The 21750-nt window shown below is 35.9% G+C and overlaps 4 protein-coding genes across 4 annotated transcripts; 1 reads left to right on the top strand and 3 right to left on the bottom strand.

Moving 5' to 3' along the window:
- The first annotated feature begins 94 nt into the window (after positions 1–94).
- Positions 95–9390, top strand: Aldh7A1 (aldehyde dehydrogenase 7 family member A1). Its single transcript, XM_089730203.1, has 8 exons — positions 95–706; positions 1759–1975; positions 2087–2304; positions 2687–2902; positions 3873–4052; positions 4929–5111; positions 6028–6234; positions 7358–9390. The coding sequence occupies exons 1-8, from the start codon at positions 533–535 to the stop codon at positions 7574–7576; spliced, it is 1614 nt and encodes a 537-aa protein (XP_089586329.1). The 5' UTR covers positions 95–532; the 3' UTR covers positions 7577–9390.
- Mettl5 (Methyltransferase like 5) lies at positions 9381–11994 on the bottom strand. Its single transcript, XM_089730204.1, has 4 exons — positions 11859–11994; positions 11557–11771; positions 10998–11138; positions 9381–9905 (listed from the first exon to the last, which is right to left on the bottom strand). The coding sequence occupies exons 1-4, from the start codon at positions 11991–11993 to the stop codon at positions 9752–9754; spliced, it is 645 nt and encodes a 214-aa protein (XP_089586330.1). The 5' UTR covers position 11994; the 3' UTR covers positions 9381–9751.
- A 1-nt stretch (position 11995) lies between these two features.
- Positions 11996–13354, bottom strand: LOC149502145 (SOSS complex subunit C homolog B-like). The gene is made up of 3 exons (XM_089730205.1): positions 13092–13354; positions 12831–12985; positions 11996–12151 (listed from the first exon to the last, which is right to left on the bottom strand). The coding sequence occupies exons 1-3, from the start codon at positions 13120–13122 to the stop codon at positions 11996–11998; spliced, it is 342 nt and encodes a 113-aa protein (XP_089586331.1). The 5' UTR covers positions 13123–13354.
- Positions 13355–18426: 5072 nt separating this feature from the next.
- Positions 18427–19699, bottom strand: LOC149502144 (uncharacterized). Its single transcript, XM_089730486.1, has one exon. It carries the CDS (start codon positions 19549–19551, stop codon positions 18427–18429), a length of 1125 nt encoding a protein of 374 aa, XP_089586612.1. The 5' UTR covers positions 19552–19699.
- Positions 19700–21750: the final 2051 nt, after the last annotated feature.

The raw sequence follows: 21750 nt of genomic DNA, 5'->3' as shown, positions 1-21750 counted from the left end.
AGGTGGGTGGCGCATTTACGTTGTAGATGTCTATGGGCTCCAGTATCCACTTAACACCAGGTGGGCTGTGAGCTCGTCCACCAATTGAAGCAATAAAAAAAAAAATTGGTTCGTCCAAGCGCATTGTGCTAAGAGCTCCGCTTTTATAAAATGAGGGAGGTCCGACGATCGCTAGCTTTTAGACTATAAAGTAATCAACATTATGATTGTGAATATATTGAAAATTCTATGCTAAAATAAAACAATAAATATACAGCAGTATTAAAAACCTTAGCAAGATTATTGAAAAAAAAAAACAGATTTTTAATTAATCGAAGAAATTAAATAGTAATATGTATAACTTATTAAATAATAATATTAAACCATATACAAATCGGTATGCTATCACCGTCCTGACCCAGCAACCAACTTTAGCTACTTATCGTTAAGATAAGACGCGAGTACCACGTTTAATTGTTCACAAATAAGATAAAACTGTATGTTTGCTTCGCACGACAGTATTTTATTGTAGACCTTAGCTTTAAATGCACCGATGAGTTTGTTGTGTAGAGCTGTGTTATCGCTTCGCTATATTAGAGTACCAATGGCTCGCAACGCATCAACAGCTTTCCTCATAGAGGACCCGAAGTACTCGTTTTTGAAGGATTTAGGTTTAAAAGAAAACAATGTTGGAGTTTTCAACGGAAAATGGAAAGCAAACGGCGAGGTATGTTGAACAGACGTTTTTGGCGCCAATTATCATACAAAGTACATAAACATAGAGTTATACTCTCTATTACATACGAGAAAGTTACCCACTTACTCGTTTTAAATTTTAAATAATTTAGTAATTAGTTAATGTACTAAATAGAGCTGATGAAATATTTTATATCACGTTATCAGTCGATCAATTGTAATACGTGATTGGTTGAAACCGCACCAGTTGCACCATACAGAGTTGGATCTTTGACTTTATTTAGATACCTATAGGTGGGCGGAAATGTTAAAATGCAAGTGTAGTCGGCATCGGTAATGAGCAGCATGACATAAGAATCCTCTCATCGTGGCCGCCGGAAACTACATAACCGATCCTGCGGACCAAATGGTAAACAGTCGACGTCGCCCAAAACACGTCATTTCGGATCCTCCCGATCCACTAACGGTGCTTTTAGGTACTTACACTAAACACCAGGTGTGCTGTGAGCTCGTCCACCCATCTAAGCAATAAAAAAAAATTAGACAGATTGTAGACTGACCAACCACATTTAATAAGTTTTTTCACTGTTCTGTTTCACACAGAGTGTAGCATTCGTAGTACGTGTAATGACAAATAACAGTAATTCAGTTAAACAAATACCTATATGTTTTTATCTCTTTAACTAACAAATTTATTTTGAGATGTTTGTAAATAAAATAAAGGCAGGTACGTTGTAATTACATTGCATTTAATTTAATCTACTTTTAGGGTTTTCGTGGTCAAGTATTCGAAACGCCGATAGTATTTTTTTTTTTTTTTATTGCTTACATGTGTGGACGAGCTCACAGCCCACCTGGTGTTAAGCGGTTACTGGAGCCCATAGACATCTACAACGTAAATGCGCCACACACCTTGAGATATAAGTTCTAAGGCTTCAGTATAGAGTGACAATAAAAAATGCTATTTAGTAATTAAACTAAATAAACTAAATAGTAATTAAATAGTAATTAAACTAAATAAGCTATTTAGTAATTAAACTAAATAAACTAATTAAACAAAAAAAAAATTTTTTTACCTCTCAGGTAATTAAGTCCTATAGTCCGGCAAATGGCAAAGTGATAGCAGAAGTGCAAGCGGGCAGCGCAGCCGATTATGAGGCGTGCGCCAGTGCGGCACAGGAAGCGTGGCATGCGTGGGCGGAACTGCCCGCGCCTGCAAGAGGCGAGGTCGTTAGACAAATCGGAGATGCCCTAAGGGAAAACCTTCAGTCACTTGGAAAGCTCGTGTCATTAGAAATGGGTCAGTTGCTGTAAAAAATTATACCCATACCTTGAAGCCGTGATTTCTGAGACCGTTTATTATTTTGTTAATTCATTTCTTAAGTTTATCATTTAATAAACTCTCTTCAAGGTAAAATCCTGCCAGAAGCTATCGGCGAAGTGATCGAGTATATTCACGTGTGTGACTTAGCTTTGGGTCTGTCCCGCACACTCCCCGGTACTGTGTTCCCGTCAGAGCGTCCCGGACACGTCCTGATCGAAAAATGGAACCCGCTTGGTGTTGTTGGCATCATAACAGCCTTCAACTTTCCCGTGGCTGTTTTTGGATGGAATAGCGCTATCGCTATGGTACTAAAACAGATTATTTTACTAATGCAATAAGGATTGTAGTTACGCAATGTAAAACAAATAAAAGTCAAGTAGTGCAAGAAATTATCGAAATTTCAACGAGAATCACGGAATTTTTCCATTTACCATAACGACAATCAGTGTTTTCGCTGGGTTCGCTGGGGACAAATATAGGGTAGTTTTCGTTTCAATTTCGGGAACAGTCTCCTTACACCCAGGTATAAGCGGAAAAATTAGGTATGTCCTCGATCACATAATCGTAACACTGTTCGCAATTCGGTCCTTTTAGCGAAGTTAAAAAAAAAATGAAGATTTTTACACATTTTAAATTTAATGCGATCATTTCAATGAGAATAATGTTTTGGTAAAATAATTTCGATAGGTTTGTGGTGACGCAACTGTTTGGAAACCATCAGAAACAACACCGCTCGTAGCCGTGGCCGTGACTAAAATTGTAGAAAGTGTGCTGCAGAAGAACAACATACCTGGTGCCATCGCATCACTGTGCGTCGGTGGTAAGGGTATCGGAGAGAAATTGGTTAAAGACGAAAGAATGAAACTTGTTTCCTTCACGGGCAGTACCGCAGTTGGCCATCAAGTAAGCTGTGTTATATACTTTGTAAATGGTTGCACGTGGGTGTGTTAAATAATAAAAGTTGTTCACAATTTTTATCCAAACATGTATTAAGCATATATGTATTCGTCGCAGAAAATATTTTATAGATTGGATAGGTTTTGTTCAAAATGAAATGAATCAACTTCCAACATCCCATGAACTATATTTATCAAAAGACAGTTCAGTACATAAAAATAAAATAATATGAAAGTGTATAAAAATAATATGATATAGTACCTAATTTATAACTCGCAAACTATTTTAGGTACAATTTCACAAATGTAGACAACATTACGACTGCAGCTCTAGATCTTAAAATCTACATTACCGCACAAATACGTTATCGTAATGGTATCGCGTCGCTATCGTGCTTACATAATCTAAAAATGACTTTTACTACAGGCCACAGTTCATAATAATATCTTCCATGATAATTTCATATTCAGTTCTATTGATTATTGACAGATAGTGGCATAAATGCCCCACCCCCGCTATCTCTTCCCGTAGGTGTCGTATAAGATGATAAAGAATTTCACCGGAGAATGGGAAGTAGCTTTCTCTAAGTATCACATATAGTATATTCTCTAAGCTGAGTAAACATTTATTCGTAGAGCGTATTGTAAGTCCGCACGGTTAGGCAACACTATCCTATTTATTTATTTTTATGGTTAAGTGATTACTGGTGGAGAGGTGAGCGAGCAAGGGCTCAGCTAGGAAGGGTGGGATTTGATAACAGCTTCCCGAACGCCACAAAGGAGACCTAATTACTCAGGAGTAATCCTGCGTGATCAGGATTCGGGGATGTATCTTAATTCCACCGCTAGCAGTCCTGTGTTAATACAACTAAGAATTCTCATTATAACATGTCAACGCCAGCGAGACTAACGCCTCGTTCACCAATACAAAAAACAAACGCAGTAACTAAATAATAGCAGTACCTACGTAAATTTAGGTCGGAGTGGAAGTTCAGAAACGTTTCGGGCGTCATTTATTAGAGCTGGGTGGAAACAACGCTATCATTGTTAACGAAGACGCAAACTTGGAGCTATTTTTATCCGCTGCACTTTTCGCTTGCGCTGGCACCGCTGGGCAGCGTTGTACTACTACTAGAAGACTTCTAATCCACAAAAAGGTACCTATATAATAATAATAATAAATATTTTACTAACAATCACGCCACGTTAACTGGTCCCGTGCTAAGTTCGTAAAGAACTGTGTTACAGGTACCAGATAACCGAAATAAATGTAAGATTTTTATTATACACATACATATACCTATTTTATACAATTAATACACATCCATAACCCTGGAAAAGACATTTTATGTTTATTATACAAATATCTTCCCTTGGCGGGATTCGAACCCGCGACCCCCTTGTGTAGTGACCATGTCACTTACCACTACATTAGACGGTCGGTCATCCCGAATCCCGAACTTTACATTTTATCCCGAATCATACAGAATATTTGGTTCAGAATATATTTTAGTCAATACTCATATACAAACAAAACGACGGATGTCGTGACAACAGAGATTACGGTTCATGCATTTAATTAGAAATCGATTTCATAAAAAAAATCATAATGGTATTAATAGTCTCGAATCTGTTAGCCTGATTTTGAAGCATACTTAAAAGCCCTCAACAAAATAAGTCTTTAGAGTACTGAAGCCTTCAAACTCTCGTGCTCACGAATTCTCCTGGTATATATAGAATCTGTTCTCATTTGTTTATGTTACCATTCATTGTATTAAAGATGAGATAAATTAGTATAAAAATGATAAAGATACGTGTTCTTATCGCTATGTACTGTGATATCTTAAAACTATCGGTGAAGGGAACAAATTCAGTGGAGAAAGGGCCTGTGTACATACGTATAATAACTGCTTACTAAAAGGCAGATCCATACAATACACATATACAACAGAACCTTGTAAACAATGTCTTCAGGCATCCAGTTAACTATACTTAAAACATTATAACTATACTTAAAACACTATAATGTACAGTTGTATAGCGAAGTAGTAAGCCGGCTGAAGAAAGCGTACGCAGGAGTGGTGAGCAGAATCGGCGACCCGCTTCTAGAAGAGACCCTGATAGGGCCACTGCACACGCCCGCGGCCGTTGACGCTTACAAGAAGACCGTGGCCGAAGCTGTCAAACTTGGAGGCAAAATCGAGTTTGGTGGGAAGGTTAATAATATCTAATACATAGTAACTGTTGTATTTTACTTGTAGCTCTTATAGGACATAGAACAGATAAACGAAATCGCGGTATTACATAACCGACTTTACATTTCATTTAGAGGGTGTAAGCTAGCGGTTTTCTAAACCCCAAAAGGGAATATGTAAATAATAAGTCAAGTAAAACCTACGTATCATTTTAGTAGGCTAGTATTTCTAATTTATATTCGAAATCTAAAGCGCAGACAGATGGTGGACGCATCCTGTGTACATAGTGTACCAAGTAATTTATGTATCAATCCAATCGAATGTATAAACGTATTCCATGGCGTCTTCCAGCCTTCCAAGAATTTCGATTTCTTTACACTCGGTATATTCAAACCGTAATGTCACTACAAAACTTCTAACAATATGGCAACGTAATATAAGATAGTTAAAATGTTTCGTTTTTAAATCGTGTGATGTTGCTCACAAGTCAGTACTTGGCTTACCGAACCCTATTGATGCCCTCGAGGAGTGAGTGCTGATTACCGCCTTATGAAACGGGGTTAGTCATTTGACTCAGAATAAGAGTCATACTACCCTTTGACCTAGAAACATTTTTACTGTGAATAAAGAGGTAATAGTGGCAGGAATATTGGCCTAGATGCTTCAATCGTATACACGCATCTTCCGTCAGTAGATTGTTGACATGTAATATCCTCTAGCCAATGTTTTATGTTAATCTCTCTATCGCACATTGGATGAAGCCTATTCAATTGAAATTTGGTAGTCTCTTTTGGTATATGTATTTTTCTCGCGGCGTCCAAAAAAAGAAGAAATGAGTGCATTTAATCCCATCAAACCATTATTGTCCCTGACTTTCCTATATTATTTCCGAAAAATGAAAACAATACCAACTAAGCCTAGGTCATTTAACTTGTAGATAATAGAACGTGAAGGTTACTTCGTAGAGCCGACCATAATCACAGGTCTGCCACACGACTCTCCCATTGTGAAGACGGAATGCTTCGCTCCCATTGTCTACTGCATCGAGATACCAGATCTTGAGACCGGGATCGAATACAACAACGAGGTCGAACAAGGCCTCTCCTCCAGTCTATTCACGGAGAACTTGGGGGATGTTTTCAAGGTTTTTATATACACGATATTTTTTATTAAACTAAGTCATGTCCCCCATCGAGACAAGTTCTAATTTTATTGCATGGATACTGTCCCATCATTTAAATCAGAAGGTATCCTCTGCGACAGAAATACGCCTCTTGTACCGTGTACCGTGGTACCCAACGGTCAGGACCCAAAATACGTCCTACTGCCAGTATTTTATAGGTAATTACTAATAAACAGCACTTTTGTAGTGAAAATATTGCGCACTTTCTTGTTGCTTTAGTAGGCTCTGCACTGAGTGTCTACTGTCCAATAGAGCTTGTAAACTTAACAACCTGAATACCGCCGCCAATCTTAAGACAAAGGCAGAGGTTGAAGTCTTAATATTATTGAAGTAATCGTACCTATATAATATTTACTTCATGTAAGAACCAACTTGGCACGATTTTTCGCGATTTTTTTTTATTTTCCTTTACATTCTAGTAGCCTCGAAGGGTTGTTTAAATTCACCGAACTACTACCTAGGTGAGCTCGCGGGGCTCAAACCTCACGTTGTTGCGAACACGAAACCTAGCAAGAGCAGTACTTCGCAGAATCTACCACCGGATCGGAAACGCGACCCACTGAGAAGATCCGGCGAGAAACTCAGTGGGCTGTGTCTGTGGGTTAATTTACTCGCCGAGGCCTTCGTCGATAGAGACAGGTTCGACGAGAACGATGACCGGTTTTCGCGATGCTTAGATTCATTCGTCTGCTATCTATCTATATATATATATATAAGTAAAAATGAATTGCTGTTCGTTAATCTCGCTAACACTCGAGAACGGGTGGACCGATTTGGCTAATTTTGGTCTTGAATTATTTGTGGAAGTCCAGAGAAGGTTTAAAAGGTAGTTAAATATGAAAATGCCCGAAATTTTGTTTTTCCTTTGATGTGTCCGCCGTCGAACGGCTTCCTATTTTTTGTTTTAAGTTTATTTTAAACAAAAGTTTAGGTCTTTTATTAATCGATTGAGGCACTACGAAGTCTGCCGTGTCAGCTAGTTACTGAATAAAGTTATAAGTCTGCACCAAGGTGCGCTTTACATAGCTCTACTATGCGAGGGGGCTCTCGATGTGGTTTGAAAATAATCGATTTAAAATTGCAGTGGATCGGTCCTCACGGGTCGGATTGCGGCATCGTGAACGTGAACATCCCGACGAACGGCGCGGAGGTGGGCGGCGCGTTCGGCGGCGAGAAGGCGACGGGCGGCGGCCGGGAGTGCGGCTCCGACAGCTGGAAGAACTACATGCGCCGCGCGACCGTCACCATCAACTACTCCGGAGCCATCAAGCTAGCGCAAAACATCAAGTTCGGTGACCAGTGAAACGGTACCCGCTCTACAAATCGATCCAACGTTCATTTCATTGCTTTCCAAATATGATTTTATACTGGATGTTAGGAGACCGCTTCCGAAAACGAAGACAAACGAACTCTTTGATGACAGGTAATACATGTGCAAATATATAGGTATAGTGTAATGTTAATTTGACGTCATCAAGTCACGTCTTTTGAATTTGCGCTGTTTCTTGCTGCCATTATTATTATTATTATTAGGTTACTTGTACAAATACTTTAAATATGTTAAAATATTAGTCGTGTGATCACTTAAATCGCGCTAATTTACCTATTTTTGATAGGTACTCATGTATCGACAATGACAAATTTTATTACAAATTGTTATAAAGAACTTGATACATCTGCACAATAATTTGTACAATGGTGTATTTGCAATTTATATGCTTTGTGGAAATTTTCATTGATACACGTTTTATGTACATTCCGCGCGTGAGCTCCGAGGATTTTTAAGGAATGTTGACGTAATGAGCTAGTGTTGTAATTAGTCGATATTGCGCTATCGATACTAACACATCTTAAGCCTCCGTGCGAGTGTAAATTATAAAATAGTTTTATGAGGGTATTATGTACTTGAAAAAAAATACAATTGATCACGTATGAATTTAATTTAATGAACTGATACTTATTGAACAAAATGAACGTAAAATCTTATTAATTAATCTCGCAATCAGATTAATCAGTAGTTTAAGAATTTAACTCTCCTCTTGATGTCACTCTCCTCACGTACTTCAATAATAACTGATTCGACAACATCCTCCATTAAGCCATCCTTTTGCCAGTAATATTCCTCTAATGCTGACATGTTTATTATGCTAGTGCTCGCCATTCCTTTTTCATCAAATTAAATAGCTATTTGTGCAAACAAAAAGACTTAGAAAGTGTAAGACTATTTATATTAGAAATCACACGTAAGTAGCACTGCTATCGCAAAATTAAAGACAAAGAGTCTGTAAGCGTACTCTAACGTTAGGGTCGACACTAGTACTGGGAGAGTGCGGGGTATGAAGCGACGGTCGGGCGCGGTGCACGCCCGCCCGCTTCCTCAGCCCCCGAATCTTCGGAGCTCGCGCGCGGACTGTACATGTCTGTTTAATTCCACTTATCTGTGTCACTAATGTAATGTCATCACTAATGACACCTTTGAAGATAGTTATTTAGACAAATATTGTAAATAAGTATTAGCGCGATGGCGCGTGTCTGCGCCGCGCCCGTGCGCTCGTTGATCCGAGCATCAGCTGTTTTTGATTTTGTGTTTCATTGCTGGTTTTTTTTTAGTAATGTTTCTTTTATGAAACTAATTTCATTTAGCTATACTAACATGATGGCGCATAAATAATACTAATAAAACATTTTAAAAATATGATTTTTTTAAACATCAGGATTGATTTTTCTTGCGTCCTATCATCAAAGGTGTCATTAGTACTATCGTGTCTTCGTTTTCAGAAGCGGACTCCTAACACCCAGTATATTACGACTGATTTACGGAAGTAGTTTCCCTAAGTAATGCGAACGGGATTAATGTTACGAGAGAGCTACTAAGGTCTTCAACTATTCACAATATAACAAAAGCTCTCATTAATTAGGCCATAATCAAGAAGACATGATTCGTCACCTTGTTTTCATATTGTAAAACTCGTAACATTACTGAGAAACTCCTAATGTGAATCAGGCCTAAAACAAAATGGCGTATTTCATCAGAATCGCGTTTTATTTACATTTCTCTTAACTATATTTTTAAGACTGATTTTAAGGTTTCAATAAATGACACCGCCTTAAATAAAATAGTGTTTTATTTATGACTACAACTCGATCTTCACATTTAGAGCTACAAAATAATTTGATACTATACTTATTATTTAAACTGACAAAAAAACTGATTTTATTTACAATATAAAGTAAAATCACAGTCTACCAGACTTGTGACTTCTATAATAAAAAATACATTTCTTTTTATATGCAACAATATTATTAAACCAATTAAATAGTTTGGTACTCGTTTGAGTACACTATATGGTAGGCAGTGGCTTGGCTCTCTGCTCCTGCCATTGCTGATGTCCATGAGCGACGGTAACCACTTACCATCGGGTGGACCGTATATTCGTCTGCCTACAAAGGCAATAAAAAATATATATATATGTATTTGTTACGAGCGCACATGTTGTATTCGCCATAAATCCACTGCAATATCTAGAGATTGTTTCTTGTGAAATTTGTATGTAGCGGGTAAGTTGTACCGTAATTCTGCAACAACGCCACCTTTCATGTTCCATTCTTTTACTTTCTTCTCAATATGCGACCTGGAATTATATAACAATAAGAATAATTGTACGCATAATATATCAACATGTGATTAGAAAATAAGTATTTTTTATTCTGTTAAGTATAGGTATATATTATGTACTTGCATTTGAGTTAAAAATTATAAGAGAAATTTTCAACAAAAAAGTAATCGGATCCGACAAAACATAATGAGAATATTATTAACGTATGTACATAGTCTAAGTCAATGAAATACGAATTATTTTAAGAACTGGAAAGTACTGATCAGATCTTGATGACATTTAAACTTCCCTAAATGGTTCCCGCTAAAAAAGGAATCATCAAAATCGATACACCAACAACAACGCAGTGTGTACACAAAAAAACATACAAAAAAATCTGAGGTAACATACACACATAAAAAAACTGTTGGATTGATAACCTCCTACTTTTTTGAAGTTGGTTAAAAACAGGAATTCGATGGAGGTGATGATTACTTTTGCAAGAATAACCAACTAGCGGGATTAGCATGTCGGGTCACGGCATTGACTCCCCAAGACCGTTTGAATATGTTTTTGGAGTTTGCACTTTTTTTTATTTTTTTTTATTGCCTTTGTAGCAAGTATCCAGCACACCTTCCACCCTTAGTATCTAGGTGCGGTAAGGTTATCATGTCTTAACTACTCAAGTGATCATAATGGAAATTTCCACATAATATGTTGACAGTAGCATGTACGTAAAAGGACATAGGTTGGTTTAAATTCCGTTAAAAACCACTATTCGCAAGATATAATTTTTGTTCATAAGTACTTGTAATTCTCGCTGCATTGTTGTTGAAATGATTAATTCTTTAGGTACAAGCACTTGGATTGAATTCACGCTGTGCACTGCTGCATATTGTACGCACGTCTCAGATGACTACTGTGATAGCAGCAGGCAACAGACCACTCACTATAAGATGGGCTATATGCTCGTCTACAAACTCAATAATGAGAATAACAAAAAAAATCCAAGCTTACTTGCACGAGAGTAACTTTCCTAAAGTAAATCAGCCTTTATAGTTATTTATTAGAAAACAAAATATTTAAATGAGCTGCGTATTTAATAGTAACTTTATAAAATTCACTAGCCTTGTGGAAGATTTATGTAGTGAGTAAATAGTGTCGTAACTACAATGGATTCCCATTTGAAGGAACTTTATATCAATACCAGCATTATTCTTGGTACCAAATGGTGGATTCATTATTACTGTATCAAACATGTTTTCCCATCTGAAAAAAATTAAACTAGTTATCAATAAAAACAGGCTTATATATAAGTATTATGAACAAAGGCAGCTGTTGATCAGCGATCAGCTGCCTAGTTGTTATATTGTAAGTTAGAATAACTAGTAAGTTAATATTCTTTTTCAATTAGTTAGTAGTAGTGATACCGTTGCAAATTGTTATGCCTTTAAGTGTCATTATAATTCTATTTATGCCCAATTATATTTCTTGGATATTAGCTACTGCTTTCAACATAAATTTCAAATGAAGTTTTTGCTTAATGTCTTTACACATCTCTCTGTGACTCTGCTATCGACTTCAATTTATTTATGCTTAGCCTAATATCTTCTAGTGTTAACGTATTAATGTTCATTAAGGTAACGAATATTTATCTTCTTAGGTTTTCTTAAATGAAAATACATACCTAAAATAGCTCTCGCTAAGAAAATCACATTGAACAATATCAATGTTTTCAATCTCCATTTCTTGTATATTTTCTTGAAAGACTTCCAGTGCATCAGCATCTATTTCAACAGATGTCACGAACCCAGCACCAAGCAACACTGCACCAATACTCAGATTTCCAGGGCCACAACCCGCATCTAAAATAAGTTTATCTTCCAAATCTCCAAATTGTGTCTGAAAGAAGTTATATGGTTTAATAGTGATTAGTTAAACAAAAGCATTATCAGTTTGTGAATGTTTGATTGTAAAATGTAAACTAACTTGAATTGTGTACAGAGCAATTGCAGCAATATGAGCGGGTGTCTCGTACTGCTCAAATTTAATTTTTGGTTTACTAAAACCCTTTAGATCCTGTAGGTGGCCCTCCAAGGTTTTCAGCTTCATTAATGCAGTCATTATCACTTGTTCTCAAAACGAGGTAAAACTGGTAGAATTTGATTTCCAAATGAGGAATCCTGAGATACAAAATAACCACAAGATGTTGCGTTGGCGTGCTGGAGTGCAGCTCTATGACTAGTATTTATCACATTTGCTTCAGGAAGTTGAGGAAAACCCTGAAAGAAGAATTAAAATTAAAACCACAACCTAAATTTGAAATTAAATTCTACTACTGGTGGTAGGACCTCTTGTGAGTGCGCGCGGGTAGGTACCACCACTCTGCCTATTTCTGCCGTGACGCAGTAATGCGTTTCGGTTTGAAGGGTAGGGCAGCCGTTGTAACTATACTTGAGACCTTAGAACTTATATCTCAAGATGGGTAGCCCATGGACTTCAGCAATGCCAAGGGCAGAGCCAAGCCGCTGCCTACCGCTAGATAGCTAGATAGCCTATAGCCTTCCTCAATAAATGGGCTATCTAATATAATTTTTAAATATCAGACCAGTAGTTCCGCAGATTAGCGTGTTCAACCAAACAGACAGCTTTATAATAAGGTAAAATATGAAGGTTTAGGGACCACAAATGTCCTTATAGCAACTAATAATATGTGTGTGTTGGCAATAATTATATTGCAGTGATGCTACACCAGTCTCGGGATTGTCGGGCTGTCGATAGCATGTTAGGTTGTAATCCCAATATACTTTAATCACTTAACTGAACACGTGTCTTATTAATCTTTGCCTGATATAGAGACTCAACAAAGGTTATATATCACTCACTTGTTATTTCACTAAATAACTCTTGGTCTACAAAATAATTATAAATTTATTTATAGTTGCGATTTAATTTACTCACAGCTGTTGCCGAAACTGGTGGGATGGAACACATAGGAAGCTGACTGACAGGATTTGGCTGACTCAGGGCTGCTGTTAACGGAGCAACAGCGCCTTGCTTCAAAAGCATCTGTTTCTTTAACTGCAGATCCTCTAATATCTTCCTATTTGTCAACTCTGAAACAATTCCAGAAACACATGAATTAATATTATTTCAACTTTTTAATTTATCAATTAGTACACAAAGAATTCACACGCTATGATAATATTAGCATAAGCTGACCTCTTTGAGCATTAGGCTGAGGAAACGCCATCTAATGTTTCTAAATAACTATTTGGAGAAAGCATGTAATGTTTAGAAAAACGATGTGTTTTTAAATAAGATGTTTGAAATATTATTTAATTAGTGAATAATTTGCTTTTAACGAATAAAAACATCACATTGCAGCTTTGCATCAAAAAGTATTTGCAGTCTGAATCAAAACGGGATTTTTCTAATTTGATTCATTTGATTGATTGCTTCTTTGTTGCGATTTTTGACAGTTGACACTAAACATAGTTTACTTTTGTATGAAAGTCCATTGGAAAGGCAAAGGAAGTGTAACCTAATAAAAATTTTAGTCAAAAAGATTGAAGCCATGTCCATTTTGTGAATAATGAAAAATAATAATAAAGAGATTAAATGAAACACATTTTCAATAAAATTGAGGTAATTTACCGACACTTTAATGGGCTTTTGGGAAGGCCTGGAAACATTATTTCAAGCTATTTTCTTTCGACTTCCCGTAAAAGCACAGGTACTCAGTGGTTATTTAGCCACCATTATTACATATCTGATCCTGAACAGATTTTGTTTAGAAATATTAACTCTTTTGCTTTTTTTTTAATTTGTAATTCTTTATCTTATTAAAATATTAGTGGTCTGTGACACACCACTAAGAGATGTGTAAACATTACTCTGTCTAAAAGGGATTCAGAATGGTGTTGAGTGCAATAAGAGTAAGTTCCGAAGTGGGCGATTCAAAATATGAAAAAGTAAGTTTATTAGGAAGTGGAACACAATATCTGCTATGTTCAGAAAACCGTATTTTAATTATATCGCTACCTCTTTATTTCATGAACGTTCCCACAGTAACACCATCATAAATCATACAACTTTGCGAACATTTTGGAGATTTACATAAATTACGAGTTCTACTTTGTGATCCACTTCACTTTAAAGGTGATTAGCGCATTTCATAGTTAGGGTTTTCACTATTTCCGGGGTTTGTTGTGTTTATCGGTTTTTTCCATAATGTTGGTACTCCTAAATGGTATGGTAAAATACAAATGTCAACAGGGTACTTAATCATGTAGGGTACCCTTTATTGTTTTTGGTAAATCTTATCTGTAGATCGGCAACTTTGCAAACCTCGAAATAAATAATAAATTATAGTCTAGGTGTTGTAGTCTAGTACCTAACAAAAGCCATTCTTGTCATTGTGATAGTCTACGGAGTCAATTTTTTTTTTTTTTTAATTTATTGAAAGCATTGGCAACACGGCCATCAGCTTAAACTAATTTTACAAAAAAATAGTACATGAACTAGAACTTACAATAAAAACACAAATAAAAGAAACAAACCAAACCAAGAAACAATTACAAATCATTGAAAACAACAAATTAATGACAAAATGAATTGCAAGAACTTACTATAAAAAAAAATAAAAAATTACAAGTTTTCTTTCAACAAACAACAAAAAAAGAACATGAGTCGTTATAAAAAATAATTAAACTTGCACATAAGCAGGAGACCTATGATACATTCATAGTCGTTCTATAGTGTGAAGTACAAAATTATACACTATTGAGAATAGTTGTGGAAGCTTTAAAATACCTTGAATGGAATTAGGAATAGATTTTAAGCCTGTGTCTTTACATAATGCATTAAACAATAATCTCTGTTGATTGAATTCAGGACAATTAAAAAAAATATGATCTAGATCACACATGCCAGAGTTACAATAAGTACATGCAGTTGATTCACTTAACTTTAATCTAAAAAGATGCGCAGGAAAATGGCCGTGGCCTATACGTAATCTACAAATAATCGATATAAAGGCTCTTCCCGGGAAGAATCTAAAACTATCAAACCAAGATTTAGTACTAGGTACTGGGACTATTTCAGCTAACCATTTACCTTTCGTTTCTCTGGACTTAGACAAGTAATTATACCAACGTTTCATCATATTTTGTTTAATTGAATAAACTAAATCTGAGTACGGAACTTTAAAATCGGAAATATTTATATCTTTTGTAGATTTGGCTAATTTATCAACAAATTCATTACCCACAATACCACAGTGACCTGGCACCCAGCAAAATTCAATAAATATATTTCTGAAATACAAAGAACTCAAACAACTTCTTAACTTATAAATTAAATAATTTACAGATGCACTAATACATTTATTTTTAAGAGCTTGCAAGGCGCTCATTGAATCAGATAGAATTAGAATTTTGTCCCCTGCAGAGTAATTTACTCGAATGTGCTCTAAAGCATATATAATACCTAGTACTTCAGCCGAAAAAACAGAGAAAAAATTGCTACATTTATAAACTGATCCTATGTTCATGGACGAATCAAAAAATGCAAAACTAGTTCTATCTTTAGTTTTAGAGCCATCTGTATACACTTTAACAAAATCAGTCCTATCTTCAAGGAACTCCAGAAAATCATTTTTAGATTTAAACTTGATTAGATCAACAGCCACATCTCTCAACATGTCATAAAAGTTATATTCGAAACAAGGCAATAGAGTAGACCAAAATACCACATCCTGAAATTCAAAATTCAAGTACGTTAAGGCACTGGATATGGATGAAGAATTAGGAAGCGGAATTAAATTATAATTTGGAATATTTGCATACTTCAAATACCTGTAAGTTACTTGATTATCACGGCTAATAAGCTTAAGGCAATAATTATCTAATATAAAACTTCTTCGTATGAATAAAGGAACAATACCAGCCTCAACTTCCAAGGAATTAATTGGAGACGACATCATAGCACCAGTAATTATTCGTAATGCTCTATTTTGCACAATATCTAATTTCTTAAGAATAGAAAAATTTGCGTCCGAAAAGAACATACAGCCATAATCGAAATGGCTTCGGATTGTTGCAATGTAAATCGTTTTTAAAACTTTGGGATCAGCTCCCCATTTTATTCCAGTTAGCGATTTTAATATATTCAAACCTAATTCAGCTCTTTTACAAATAACATCAATATGAGTTTTCCACGAAAGATCAAAATCTAGAGAAAGACCAACATATTTTACGAAAGATTGAGCAGGAATAATATCATAATTGTATAAAACTTTAGGGTAATGCAATCCATTTTGGGAAAATAAAATTGCAGAACTTTTGGAAATATTGACCTCAAGTTTTAGGGAATTTGTAAGTAAATCGTAAATATTACGCAAACAACTATTCATAACCGATTCACCACTTTTAATATCATTACAGTTTACATAGAGAACAAGATCGTCAGCAAAGAATAAATGTTTAACAGAATTTGGAATTTTCTTTATGAAACATACTAAACTAAGTATGAATATGAGAGGTGATAAAACGCAACCTTGAGGAGTACCTTTTGTAGAAATTTTAGGACCAAATAAACTAGATTTAATTTTCAAAAACATAGAGCGCTTGTTCAGGAAATTGTACAGCCAGAACAGAACATGTCCTGGAAAGCCTAAAGAATGTAGACTTTCAATAAGGTAGGAATGATCTATATTATCAAAAGCCCCTTTAATATCCAAAAATACCGCTAATGTAAATTGATTATTATGGAAGTTATTTTTAATATCGCCAATCAAACAGCTTAAGTTATCTATTGTACTTTTACCTTTACGAAATCCGTATTGAGTACTTGGTATTAAGTTGTTATTTTCAGTAAACCACTCTAACCTGTTTTTTAACATAGTTTCGAAAATTTTCGAAAAACAAGAAGTTAAAGAAATGGGTCTGTGAGAATTGATACAGTTGGGATCCTTGTAAAGCTTTAAAATCGGTACTACATGTTGAGTTTTCCAAATCGGAGGAATACAGTTGTTTTGCCAAAGATCATTAAATATTTGACATAAAATTTCCTTGGCATACTGGGGAAGATTTTTGATTACTTTATAAGGGATGAAATCAGGACCAGGGGAGGTTTCCTTTTTATTTTCTAACGCAGTCGCAAATTCGCCCATAGAGAATGGGTCTACCAGCCATTGAGCCTCCGGTTTTCCGTGGCTGTTAAAAAAATCTTGTAACTTAGATTCGGAAATTTCATTCTCAGAACCAGCTATCGAATCCAAAAACAAAGATGCATTAGCGGAATTTTGAAAAAAACTTGAAGACGTAGAAATATTATTGAGTTTAGCGTGCTTAAATCTACGAATGTGATCCCAAATAATTTTACTCGAAGTCATTCGATTGAATGATGAACAAAGATTCATCCAGCTTGAACGTTTTATTTCATATAAAGTTCTTTTCTTCAAAGCGTCCAGCTTTTTAAAAATAATATAGTTTTCCATATTTGGATAATGCTTGTACGATAATAAAGCAACTTTGGCTTGTAAAACTACGCGGTCACAATCAGCATTCCACCAAGGAACAGCTTTGGAATAAATCCGTTTTTTGTGCGAGTAACACTTTTTGTCAAAAGTCATTAATATGTCATGTAAAATACTCAAAAACTTATTATAATTTTCAAGAGAGTTATCAGCGAAGCTAAAACTTGAAAACTCACTTTCACATAACTTATTAAATTTTGACCAGTCAATCTTATTAAAATTTATGTTAGCTAAGGAGGTATTATCTAGTGTATCAACTTGATTTATTGAAAAGGTGGTCGGGCCAAAGGAAGAAATAAAAGCATCGTTAAAGACTTCAATAAATAGAGGGAAATGATTACTACTGAGCAAATCATCAAGGACAGAAACTGTGCAACTAGAGCTAAGAGCAGGGGATGCGAATACTAGATCCAATACATTACCTTGTTGACCAAATGGAGCAAAGGTCGTGATTGTGTCATCATTTAAACAAACCAACTCAGAACTTTCCACATAATCATGAAGGGCTTTACCTCTTCTATCATTGACTCTTGAACTCCAGGAAGCATGATGTGCATTGAAGTCACCAATTATTAAATAATTATTTGAAACAAATTTAGAACATGAATCTTTCAATAAATTAATAGTGAACTTACCATTTGGTGGTGGAGGAATGTAAACACATAGAATGTCAAAAGAAAAATTATTAATGTAAACTGTAATTAAAATATTTTGAAAATGATATTGAGAAATTGTGTCTATTATTTTAAATTTATACTTAGAGCGTAATGCAATAGCAACCCCACCATGTGGTTGGTTGGAATCTCTTCTTATAACATTAAATCCAGGTAATTTGATGATTTTATGTGAAGTTAACCAGGTTTCATTGAATAAAATCATATCAACACACTTGTCCAGTTTACTGAGGAAATCTTTAAGTTGATCTAATTTAGGAAATAAACTTCTAGAGTTCCAATGAATGATATTAAACTGACCAACAGAATTATGCATATAAGATTGAGTAGAACTATCCATAATTTATGATGTAAAATTTGTTACTAGCATTTCTTTAATTAATTGAGTAGATATAGGTCCAGAAGGGGATTTAGAATCCTTTTTCTTTAACAATTCTATTAAAGTTTTTGTAATGGTTCTGATGACAATTTCTGAATTGATAATGTCTGAAATTAAAGCCCTACCTTGAGGGGTCTTCGCAGATATAGGTATGTCAGAAGAGGTCACGGGGTTCTTAATAACAGGAGTCTTTAGTATGGCTGCATATGATGTTTGCTTGCCGATGATCTTATTTTTTACTTCAGCAACCTTGGCTGCCTTTACTGAGCAAGAGTAAGAAACTGCAGAATGTGACCCACTGCAGTTGGAGCACTTGAAGATGTTGGGAGTGCTGCACTCCTTATAAAAATGATTGCCTGAACAAATAGAGCAAACTTGAGTGGCTTTACAGGCACCACTTCCATGTCCGAATTTGTAGCATTTGAAGCACTGTAACACAGGTCTAATATAATCCGAAACAGGCATCCAAATATGCTCGTATGTGACGTGATCAGGATGGCTAGACGCCAAAAATGTAACCAGCACAGTTTGCAGTGGCTTGTCACTTCCATTCTCTTGTTTTTTGAAAAATCTTTTTACTCCGAGTATTGTGCATGAAGCTTTTAAATTTACTAAAAGAGATTCTTCGTTCAATTCCACAGGAGCTCGAATAATTCCTTGACTCTCAATGCTATCGTAAGGTATTTTTGCTGTCCAATTGTTTAACTCCATAAAACTTACATTTAATAAAAAAGCGTTGGCATCCCGAGCACAGCCAAAGTAAATTTTAGCAAAAAAGTTCCCAGCAGCTTTGACATACTGGACCCCTTGAATATTTTTTAATGCTTTATTTATTTTTAACAGGTCCATTGGGACTCTGTTATTTGGTTGTGAGATGCTTGATTGAAGAAGCACTGGGTATTCTTTTTTTGTAAGGTCTTCGTAAAGAGCATGGTGGTCTTTAAAAAGACCGCGCTTATTTTTAATGAAAGTCATTTTTATTTTGCGGCTTTCGTCGTATTCAGATGACTTCATTCTTCTTTTTCCCATTATTATGGGAGCGGACACAGGGGCGGAGCTGAAGCCCTCACCCCCGTCGTCATCGTCCATTATTACGGAACACACTTATGAAATATAATTTTAAACTCAAACACAGTGAAAAATTAGGAAACAATGTCGTAAAAAAGGGCTAAAACCAAATAAATTAAAATTAACTTGAAAAAAGCGCCTATTTAGTTTGACGTTCCCGCCCTTTTTTTTCTCTACGGAGTCAATGTCATAGCCATAGACATTCACCTAACTTCACAGGTCATAGCGCAAAAGAAACTAAGATACCAGCAACGCTGAGGCCGAGGCATATTTAAGATTTGTAGGTAGGTAGTTGTGTGTTCAAGAATACTGTGGCAGGCGTTACGAGTGCTTAGAGATATTAAATGTATTATCTATGTTAATAGTGTAATTATGACTAGAGTACCTGCAAGAATTAAATTATGACCTACTCGTAGTGTACGTGTGCAAAAAACATACTTTATTTTTTCCTACCTAGAGTTATATACCTGGTCTAGAGAGACCATATCAGCGTAACCTTAACTAGTAGGTGAGCTCACGGTTTGAGGGGCTCAAACCTGAATCGTCAGGTTTGAGCCCCTCAAACATCGGTTGCTAACACGAACCTTAGCAAGAGCCGTGCTTCGCAGAATCTACCAACGGATCGGAAACGCGACCCAATGAGAATATACGGCTAGAAACTCAGTGGGCTGTGTCTGTGGGTTAATTTACTCGCCGAGCCCTTCGTCGCAAGCGACGGCGAGAACGATGACCGGTATAATAGCCGGCAAACTTCTTGAGCATTTGTTGACGTAGTGGGGGTAAGTTTGCGCATGGTACACTCACGTGCAAAAACATTATTTACTCTGCGTCATAATGCAATTAAATTATTAAAATCAACATATGTATTTTTTTATATATTTATTACAACATCAACAAAAAATGTAGGTTAATAATTGTAATAATTTAATCTTGGGGTAAAATAGATATTCCTTCTATTAAGTCAAAACTAGAGCTGTTGCCAGGTCTTGGTTCAGTTGAAGCGAAGCTGGTATTTGTATTTTTTTTTTCGTTATCATAATCTTGACCATCATCATCATCACTGTTTTCATCACCCGAGTCGCTATCATCGTGATTAGTCGACATAGGGCTCATCGGTGTAGTTTACAACTCGGTCGATTCGGTCTTCTTTTTTGTCTATAATTAATTATTTTTTGAAGATATTCGATTCGTAGTAATCGAATGTTACTTTTTTCAATTACCAGCTTCCGATTATTTTCTGTTCTTTTTTTCCATCTAAAGCCTAGCTCTTTCATAATACGTCGTAAGCTTCATTCCGAGCCATTAAAATTTATATCTTCTTTAAATTTTTCGAAGCCTTTCTACGGTACGGAGTTTCGCTGCTTGTTATGTAGTTATTATGATTACATCTTTTTATTACAGACTGAACGAAACTATCCATTCCGGTAACTTTCTTCTTCCCTGATCTTTTCTTACCCGGAGTCCGAAACACGGCGAGCAAGCCAGAGCCTTTAGCTTCCTTAATAATGCACCTAACAGTCCTCACTGATGGTTTTGTTACTTCCGAAGTCTGTTTTAATTTTTCCATATCATTCTTCCCCTGTTTTATAATGAAGCAATATACGTCGTACACCATTTTTCTACCCTTTCTTTTGAATACTACACCGGTTTGTCGCGGCATAGTGTATGTTTTATAAAAAATCAACAAACACTCAACAAATAGCAATGGCAAAAAAGTCCACAAGTAATTATAACAAATAACTTAACGATTAATAACGATAGACTTTAATAATATAATAACTTTCCACTGTACGCAAGCGTACTTTTGGGAGCAAGCGGAATGAGGGCGCGGTGCGGGACGCAAGGTTCGACTGATCTACCAATAAAGCGCTCGATACGATTTCCCCTGCCGTCGCGCCTCACCCTCACCACCAAAGTGATCTAAAATTCGGTTCTGCGCAGTCAAGGTCATTTGCTCAAGATGTTTGCCGGTTACTATACTTGGGGTACCTACCTAAAAGCACCGTTAGTGTATCGGGAGGATCCGAAATGACGTGCTTGGGCGACGTCGACTGTTTACCATTTGGTCCGCAGGATCGGCAATGTAGTTTCCGGCGGCCACGCTGAGAGTATTCTCATGTCGTGACGCTTTATCGAAGTGAGAAACATACATGTAGAAAAATCTTATAAAAGACAAGACGATCTTCTGCAATGGAAAATTACAAATACTAACATTAAAAA

The sequence above is a fragment of the Bombyx mandarina genome, chromosome 10, assembly GCF_030267445.1.
Source record: "Bombyx mandarina strain Sakado chromosome 10, ASM3026744v2".
NCBI lineage: Eukaryota > Metazoa > Arthropoda > Insecta > Lepidoptera > Bombycidae > Bombyx > Bombyx mandarina.
Note: the sequence above shows the minus strand (reverse complement) of the source record. Positions and strands in the feature narration are given on the sequence as shown.